Source organism: Pomacea canaliculata, linkage group LG6 (assembly GCF_003073045.1).
Source record: "Pomacea canaliculata isolate SZHN2017 linkage group LG6, ASM307304v1, whole genome shotgun sequence".
NCBI classification, from domain to species: domain Eukaryota; kingdom Metazoa; phylum Mollusca; class Gastropoda; order Architaenioglossa; family Ampullariidae; genus Pomacea; species Pomacea canaliculata.
The window spans coordinates 24,289,004-24,299,015 of record NC_037595.1 but is presented as its reverse complement, the minus strand read 5'-3'; the positions used below and the strand labels follow the sequence as shown (position 1 = coordinate 24,299,015).

The 10,012-nt window shown below is 38.2% G+C and overlaps 1 protein-coding gene across 1 annotated transcript; it reads left to right on the top strand.

Moving 5' to 3' along the window:
• The first annotated feature begins 295 nt into the window (after nucleotides 1-295).
• On the top strand, nucleotides 296-9,446 carry LOC112566970 (keratin-associated protein 9-7-like). The gene is made up of 10 exons (XM_025243402.1): nucleotides 296-447; nucleotides 773-814; nucleotides 943-1,015; nucleotides 1,839-2,017; nucleotides 2,224-2,311; nucleotides 2,761-2,771; nucleotides 3,229-3,314; nucleotides 3,688-3,704; nucleotides 9,095-9,190; nucleotides 9,406-9,446. Exons 1-10 carry the CDS (start codon nucleotides 418-420, stop codon nucleotides 9,444-9,446), a joined length of 663 nt encoding a protein of 220 aa, XP_025099187.1. The 5' UTR covers nucleotides 296-417.
• The last annotated feature ends 566 nt before the right edge of the window (nucleotides 9,447-10,012 follow it).

The window sequence follows — 10,012 nt, the reverse complement described above, 5'->3', positions numbered from 1 at the left end:
GCAGTTAAAAAAAATATTGCACCCCACTATGTCTTTAACACTTTTAATGTTATAAGAAAACAACAAATGTACTCAGAGCTCATAAATATGAAACGCCTCTAGTTTTTTTTTAAACACCCATGAGACAGACTCAGTCTTTCACACAACTCTCGTTTCTAAATCCGGTTTAGTCCAGGGGTCATCAGAGGTAGAACTGTAACACATCTACCCGGGGTACTCCTAGTGACACAAGGCATGCACAGGAGGCCAACCGATATCAGGGTATATAGTCACGTGACAGCATTGCACGTCACTATGTCACATTCAGTTCAAGGTGAGACAGTCGGATAAGTATTTATACCGGGGATAAACTGAAGGCCCGACACTCGGACTCCCGACTGGCCTCAGGACAGGACCTGACTTCAACTCATCTGAAACATGTTGGTCATCTTCATCCTTGCTGCACTGGTAATGAGCTTAATTAGTAGTTAACGAGCTCGTATTTCTTGAGCACACTCGTCAGAATGTTCAAAGCAATAATAAACTAAATCACGATATATTCTCGATTATATATAGATAGCATACGAACAAAATAACTCGTAGTAACGGATGTAACTTCAAAGACAAAACATTTTAATTTCATTTATCACTTCAAAGCAGTAAAAAGTAGGATGAATACCTCTTTGTACTGAGGTGTATGAATGGATATTTCAGAATATTTTTGATATCATTTGATGTTATTTCCAAGACATGCTTATGACTCCAGAGTAAACTTGTTTACTGACTATTGCAGGGTCTCGTGCACGGCTTCGACAATCCGTTGTGCATTGCGAGGGTAAGACTTTGTTTATCATCGGTAGCTAATAAATAAATAAATATCTATAACATGCCTGTGAGTCATTTGATGAATATTCAATTACTGTTTATGTACTGGTTACCCCACAATCTTTTTATCTTTGGCAGAACTGTCCATCAGGCACATTCTGCCGCATCGTCGTTGACTCGACAACAGGTGTTTCATCTCCGAAATGCTTGAGTAAGTACAGGTGTCAGCTAGTTGTATCCACATCTTGTGAATGGGGTCTGTCGGGGGAAAGGTCAGGCTATTTTGGGTGAGGAGCGTGATTGTAACACGGGGGAGCAGAAAAACGTGTTTTTAGGGTTTACTTTCGCACCGAGGAACACCCTTGAGAGAGAAGAGATGCAGAGAGAGGGAGAAATAGAAAGAAAGAGAAAGAAAGAGAAAGATACGAAAATAAAAATATAAAAGGATAAATAAATGTATAAAGAATGGCTGAGGAAAGTAATTAACTCGTGTGTGTATCATGGAAAGGGTTCTCTGTAACATCTGGTGATATATCTTTACTATCTCTCCCAAAGATCAGTTATTATCCTTGACAGTTTATTGTTGCCGTAGCAACATATTCCATTTTGCGTTGTCTCTTGATGATACTTTCCCTCTGCAAGGGGGCGTTGATGGACTACTCCCTACGTCTCTGCAAACCCCTGAATTCACGAGAACAAATATTTAATGCATGCACTTATTTGAATTTGCAACATGAAAGATGGACAATGCCGATGTTGAATCTTTTGCGGGCAACAGACCATCTCTCATCACCCTTACCTATTGTTAACCTACTGTAAATAGAGGAGATTTTCTTTGTCATGGAAAATATTCTTTTAGGTGAGGACAGAACCTTTGGTCAATAAGACCTGATGACACATTAGTCTCAAATATAAACTTGTTTACGTAAATGCAATAACATTTTTCAAAGTTGAGAAAATGTGTTCGGTGATGAAGAAATTAAGTAGAGCTATGAGAGACCAGAGAATAATGTTTGGAGTGTTGTTGATTGTAGAGGGAGGCTACTGTCCAGAGCCCCCGCTATGGGAGGGGCTGCTGTTTGGAGGCAAGCAGTGTCAGAGGCAGTGTGAGGAGGACACGGATTGTGCGGGGGGACAAATCTGCTGCAACGACTTCTTTGGCTGTGGCAAGAAGTGCAGAGATCCCCTCCCTGAGTACACGTGCGATCATTTGGTGAGCGTGCATGTGTGTGTTCGAGTGGGCATATGTGTGTGTGTGTGGTGTAGATGCACGTGTGTGCTTGTGTAGATGCACGTGTGTGTTCATAGAAAGCTTGTTGTTAAGTGCATAATAGCTAGAGATCTCTAACGATCTGTTGTCTGTTGGAAAGTAGTATTGATACGATGAGCTGACTAATTGCTGTGTTTCCGGTGTCACAGAGATGTAACGAGGGTCAGACGTGCGTCATGAAGGAGACTCAGTGCTCGAGGCCTGTGTGCTTCCCAACGCCCACCTGCATCAGCAGCAGTAAGGCATCCTTCACTCCACATGGGGGGGAGGCTTGGATCTTGATTCACGGGGACAAGAATCTTTGACTTTACATTTTATTTATAATAAGCAACTTCTATGGTCGTTTTTTTTAACTCAGAAGTACTAAAGGCAGACAAACTAAGAGTTTATCAGAGGCGACCCAGTCCACAAAAAAAAAAAAAAAAAAAAAAATCAGTTGGATTACTTGCATAAGTTTTTAGATGCTGAAGGAATCCAAGGAAATGTACAAAAGATGTCATTAAAGACAAAGGTATTCCTCTATTTTTCTTTGACAATTATATAACGCCATACCTTTCACACATATACCAGATAAATTTGAAACGCATATTAATGCTTCTAATAAACTGAAAACCTACATCGATAATGCTAATAACTTCAAAATATGTACCTGTACCTAAACAAAAATTTTCGATTTATTTTTTCAGCCTGCAACCCTGTAAGTATAGTTTTTTTTCTTGTTTACTAATTTACTTGATAAACATAGAAAATAAATACGGATTGGATTACTTAAAGCAACAAATTTGAAAAACAACTTAATATATTTTGGATTTAACTCCTTTAGAAATATACTTTACATTGAAACTATCTGCAAAGATGCTTTATGTTCTACTCATATCCCACATTTATGTCTGGAAATCAATGGAAAATAGTAATTTTGCAGGTTATTATTCTTTGAAACGCAGTCAGCAGCTGCTCTTGTAGTACCGACTTGCTATTCCAAGCAGCCTCTACTGAAAAAAAGAAAATCCATTACTTCTGACACTGTTTTCAAGAGCTATTTAAGCTGATTTGAAACTTCCAAAATGAAGTGGGCACGAGGTTTAGTTCCGTGTGGCTACAGGTGATAGGTCAGATGGTGTTGACCTAAATAATACATTTCGTATTCTATGTAGGTGTGCGGGTCAAGGACTGACGTGTGGATGGACGTTGATCATCCGCACCAAACCCTTGTCGCTCGTGCCCCGATGTCTGCCGAAAGGTGAGAAACTGTCTTTGTGGTCTTGACATGAAAGAGTGCCACCTATATTGTTATAGGTTATTTCGATATCACGATTTATTTGAAATGAACTTTTGTAATAAATCATGCTCTAGGACTATGTGAGATCGTGATTTGTCTCCCTTCCTTTCTTGTATTCTTTGCTTTCATTCTTCTGTCTTCCGCTTTGTTTCTTCTCATTCTTTTCTTCTGTTATCTGTACTTCTTTTTCTTTTCTGTTCTCCTTCTTTCTTCCTTTATATTTGTGTTTGTTTTCTTTCCTTCCTTTCTCTCATAGCTATGGTTTAAAAGAGTTTACATTAAACTATCAAAGATTGAAGTTCATATGTTAATTAAAATGTTTTTCTTTTTTCAGTTCCAAGTTGCTCCCCTGTAAGTATTTTAAATACACTAATCAGCCAGGCTGAAAAAAAATTCAAATTACAATGCTAAAATACTGTAAAATAATTGTTAAGATGTCGGTAAAATTCGTTTCATTGATGGATCATACTTATATCGTTTATCATATATATTTACAATAATAATTATTTTCATATACAACATGTATTATAATTTCATACTTTTGGTTCATTTACAGTCAGACTTAAAATCTGGTTATTATTTTCGTTGAGGGTACGCATATATTGAGAGAATGGATTTATCTTTACAAACTCAGTTCATCAGTGAAAAACCTACTGACAAAACCGACAATGTGTTCAAACGTTGATTAATAAACTGTAATGGACAGTAATATCAGTAACAGGCCGGACTAAATGAGTCAACATATTTTCTCTGACAGCCGTGTGCCGCTGGTACTTCGGTTTGTTGACGACAAGCCGCCGGTGTATCGCGCCGCATGTCTAAGGTACCCCAGTGTCGGCGTAAGTGCAATGTTTGTCAGTTAATTAATTAAATGTGAAAAAAAGATGAACTTAACTGTTAGTTTGTTTTGCCTTTTTCTCTTATTTTTCTCATCGTTTTCTTTTTCCGTCTAACACACACATACAGGGTACGTATACACACACACACCCCTAATGCACACATAGTTGTTATTTTAGAAGAAAAACTATGAATTTCGCAGATTTTACTTACACTAAAGAAAATCAGGAAAAAGAAGTGATATAAACCAATGTCTTGGTTGTATAGTCGGGACAATATTTCGTTACATGATCCAATTTTGCTATCACAGCCAGTGCTGGCCTACCCGGGGGTATAATGAAGCAACTGCATCGTGACTGACTGCTTCCTCGTCAACTCTCTCGCCCAAACCAGTGTGTGAATGGAACTGTGCTGTCAGACGTGTGTCGGACGTCGCTGTCTGCATCCAGACCCTGTGAGGGGATGAGCATACGTTGTTGTCGTCACAGACTGCCCACCATGTACACTTCTGTCATTGAACTTCAATCTTTAGGGGGGGTTCTCATAACATGTCTTTCCTACGCGACCAACATTATTTGTCACAAAATAACCTATCGGGCTAGTGTTTAATAGAGACCATCAACATATATTTGACGAAAAATGATTTTATTATACGATGAGAGAAAACTCTTGTCAATGGTTAGAAATTTTTTGTTCTTGAAATGTGGGAATGTAACCCTTTACATCGTCTTCAGTTTTTTCATAAAAACAAATGTATGTCAGAAAATACAGATTACTTATGTGCGCAGGATGTTCAAAACTTAAAACCTTACACTGACGAAGAATCAAAAGGAAGACGAAGAAAAATGTATCAAGTAATAAAAGCTTACTTTTTAAAAAAGACTGTTTGTAATGGAATGAAGAAGGTACATTGCACAGTACAACTTGAACATACATACTAGGGTCATATGTGGAAAGTATTTGCAATACAGAATTGGAGTTAAATAAAAGTACATAAGGTCAATAAGCAAAAGCCTAAGGTCAAAGGGCATGCCTGTAACAAATCCATCTTAAATTTATCCCACACATGTCAATAACACTAGTACTGAAGTTGTTACAACTAGGAAACAACTGAAAGGCACGCGATCTCAGTAAATCTAATCATACTTGCCTTGAGTCATGACTGCAACACCAGTAGCAGGTCCGAATGAATTAGGAGAAGGAAAGCTTAATTTCGAATTGTAAGTTGACGGAAGACTATTATTAAGCAGATATCGTCATAAACAAGATTCAGATGATTCAATGGACATAAAGACCGTGAATGGAAGATGTTATTTTTAATGATTATCAACCACAATTTCACATTCTATTTACTCATCATATTGAAATCGTTAACAATGTCTGATGAACTGTATTCGACAAAAACTTCACGCAATCAACGAACAAGTGCGAAAAGTAAGGAGAGCAGTCACCCTCGAGCCATTTGAACGAGGGGACATCCTCTCGTAATAAACAACCAGGGGAAGTACTTTGATCATATTATTTCATATTCTGATATAACATGACTTTACAAAACTATCGATTTTCGTTTATTTTATTGTTCGTGAAAATATTCTGATTTCTAACCACGCATCAAGGGCATAACTGTCTATCTCACGGAGAACTTCTGTGACAGAGTAGCTGTATCAATAATTATTCCCATATTATCAAAAGCTTCGCGTGTTTTTCTGGTGGATGCGTTGGACTGTGTGTGATTATGTGATACCAGGCAAGCTTTTTGTCTCCATCGCACATAGCAGAATATGTGGTTTACCTGCCAGAACAAATGGCGCGGGCGAAGGCGGAGGCGTTGTTGACTGTGGCTGCTGGGAGACGTATCAACGTGAAACCAGAATACACAAACAAAGTATCACATACTTCTTTCACTAGTTCTCTAAGTAGAAATACAGCAACCTGTCAGTTAGGATTAAAATCGGGGTGTTTTGCGGCTACAAGTGTTCAAACATCTCCATCCAGCCACACGATAAGTAATATAGTTGGTTTATTATTCTTAGGCAGGAACTGCTAGCTCATATTTTCTGTATAGTTACCAGAGAACGATGGGTTAATTTCTAGGGATTATTTTAATCGTTGTTTTATAAACATCGGGTATGAACTAGAGAATTATTGTAGCCACGTTTGTATCTGTTACAGATATGTCAGCTTAATGTATAGTAAGCAGCTTGAACACGTGTCCTTGACGATTAGCGAGGATGGAAGGTTCATCTAAAGATGTACAACTGACAGGGGTACCAGCAGTTACAATTCCATTTTGGACAGAGCGTTTGTGCAACCATCGTCAAGATGTTTTTGTTTTGTTCTTGGTTCACTGGTATTTAACTTCATCTTTCTTTCGTCACAACAGCAGAATGTTCTGAGTAGAACTATTATTAATAGTTCTCTGAGCAGTACTCGCAAGAGATAGCTAGGATCGTTTTGTATGCAAAGTGTTTGTAATATAAAATACTAGGGTTGATGTATTACAATGGCGATATAAGGATGTTTAATACCTTTTTTCCAGACGACGTATGTCAATAGTGAAGGTTCACAGTGTTTGCTGAATGTTCCAGGGTCTCGTGTGCGTCTTGACACCATCTGTGCCTTGCCAGACTTCGAGCTTCTGCTTCCATCGGTATTTCATGATTGCAAACTCTTTTTATTAACAGCGAATCTCAGCCCTGGGAAACTTATCTTGCCACTATATCTTCAACTGACACTTAACTGAAGTGCAGAGTTTACTTCCAATTGTAGAACAATAACGTATTCGCCGCGGTTTAAAAAGATTATGTTTACCTGTAGGATCTGTCGGGGAGCGTTTGTCGCATCGGCTCGACTCACTACAGTATACACTGCTAAATGCATAAGTGAGTGACTGTTTAGTAATTATATTAAATCTGTCAATAGGGGAAGGTGAGAAGATGAACTAATTTTAGGGTGTCGCGGGTGTAAGAGAGGAGGCTAATTTGATTAATGTCGCTGGACCATTTGAAAAAGCTGATGAATAGTCGAATTGAGTAGAGAGAGAAATTAAATTAAAAAGCAATTGCTTGCAGAGGGCGGTTACACTACTGTCCTGAGCCGCTGGAGAGGGGCCATCTTGGGGGAAGTGTGGTCAGAGGCAGTGTGAGGAGGACACGATGCACGGGCGACAGTCTGCTGCAACACTTCTACGTTGTGAAAAAGTTGCCGACCACTTCCGCTGTAACTGGATTGGGTTCACAGTTCACGTGGTACGTTCACAGTCACGTGTGAGTCATACAGTTTCTGCATGGTGGTAGTCGAGATGTGGAGAAGTTGTGTCACAGTAGACGGAATATACAATTCCTCAACTGAACAAACAGACATTGGGAAAATGACTTACCATTTTTTTAACTCTTTCGAGCCAGGTGATGTTAGCGTGTGTATTAGAACTAAAAAAGTGATATTTACACATTTGGAGAAATGTTATTTTTGCTCTACCTACTCAGGAAATCAAAAAGAAGTTGCACCTACTACACCTTAGACTATTTTATGATCCTGCGTTGCAAAATGTAATGACGGCCAATTGTGCATGCGTACTGAACTACCACACCTTATGCATCAACAGAGTAAGTGGAAAAAGTATAAAAAAAATAAAAAATAATAAGTGCGCTTTGAGTTAGACGAAATATATAATCGCATTCCTGTAAAGTTAAGTGTTAACAACTTGATCGTGCTACAATGGCTCTGAACAAGAGGCAAGCGATAGAAAGTTCCTGAGTGGCTTCGAATATTTCTATCATGTTAAAGAAAGATTTGGAACATCTCTTGTGGATATTCATTGGATGCTATGTGAACAGGCTTAGACTGACGAGAATAACGTAAGCGGTTATATTAAGTAGAATTTGAAAGTATGGAAACTACTAAATTAAAGTGAACACGACATATTAGACCTCATGTGACATCTATTTTTGTGTGATTGTTTGACTGTCTGCTGCATTTGGCACTATTGACCTACTCTCTGTCTTCAAGAGCTTCCCACTGGATTTTTTTCAGTTACTGTGCAGCAAACAACTGAAGTCTCCCGCTCCCATAGTCGCCACTACCACCACTGAAATCTGAACTGGGAAATCACCGTCTTCCTTGAGCTTGACTCCTAACAGCAAGACAGTCCACAGGACGCATGCTCCTTCTGTCAAACACTTACCACTTTTCATTCATTGCTACTTCCCTTTATCTGATTGAAATATAAACTTTTTAATTTTTTAATCTGATGGCTTCTGATTTTCTTGTTTTGTCCTTTATTAGTCAGTCAGTGCTGTCTGTTCATTCTTTCATTCTGTTATGTTCCCATGGTCTGTTGTTTACCCAAGCGCCTTATGAAGTGAATACTCGCTATACTATTCATTGTTATTAGTAATACTAGCAATAACTTTTTAATGACGTATGGCAAACTCTATATTATTTTATCTTATTCTTCCAGCCTGCAGCACTAAGTACAGTACTTTGTGTTTACGAATTTGGTTAAGTTAACAATCAGACAACAATAGAGGACTATGAATATCCAAACGTAATAATTTTCATTAAGAATAAATATTCTTTTATCAAATTATAACCCGTTTACCTTTCCTTTCACGATATTCTGTACAAATGTATTCTCTAAATCAACCACGATTCTTATATATCTCAGTAAGAATTTTTAAAATGGCAAACTGCACCTGGCTTTGAATATTCGATTACTTACTATCAATCAAGCGTAAATTAGTATCGTTAAATAGTGTTAACAAGAACGAATATTTTGTTCTCCTTCAGGAACTCTATGTTTTAGTTAACCAAGGTAATGGAAACAGCTACTCACTAATAGAATCATTAGAACTGACAATCATGAATTATTTAATTAAATAGTTAATTTATCAATTGTGGTGTAGCCTTTGTGGGTCAACAAAATGTTGAAATGGACGTTGACCCATCCTGTTACCGCAGACTCCCTGTCCTCGATGCAGTCTCCGACCGTGTTGGCGAAGGTAGCAAATCTGGCTGGTCACATAATTAATCTTTCTTTTTTAATTTTTTTTATATCAAGACCTCGATTATGCTACTTTGACGATTTTCACTTGTTTGCATACTATCCATATTAATTAAAATTGTAATTATGTTCATAACTTACAATTCAAAGAGTTTGTACTAAGTCATGGTTCGTTAAAAGACAAGTTAAATAAGTTTTGTTTCTGTGTTTCAGATCCTGCATGTTCCCCAGTAAGTGAAGTCTTCAGCATTTAGAGGTTTTATGCTTAAGTGTACAGAATACAATAACACAGACGATCTCTATCGTGGTGGTCACATTAACGTTACCTCCCCTGGCAAACTGCAGTAGATGGCGCCAAAACTCACTCAAAAAGTGTAGTTCATTAATGTCCTTAGTAACGATCACTTTGGTGCAGAGTTTGACAATCCTGACATAAGGCTATGTGATAAGTTAGAGGGTCAGACAAATTAAATATTATTGTCAACTTTTCTCTAACAGCATGTGCCCCTGGGTACTCGTGTTTACTAACCCAGTCCCCGGATGTAGCAAGCCACGCTGTCCAAAGTGCTCAGTGTCGACGTAAGTATACATCTATCTCTCAGTTATGACGGTGTGCGGGTGGTTTCGCTTTTTTCTCTTTCGTTTCGATAATCAGAGACGCAAACAAAAAAACAAACAAACAAACAACAACAACAAACAAACAAACACACACACACAACACACACGCCAGGGCTCAGTACTTTCATCTCCATGAACTTTTTCCCTTACTCACAGCCCCAGTGCGTGCCTACCGGGGGTATTCACACGAAAGTAACTGCAT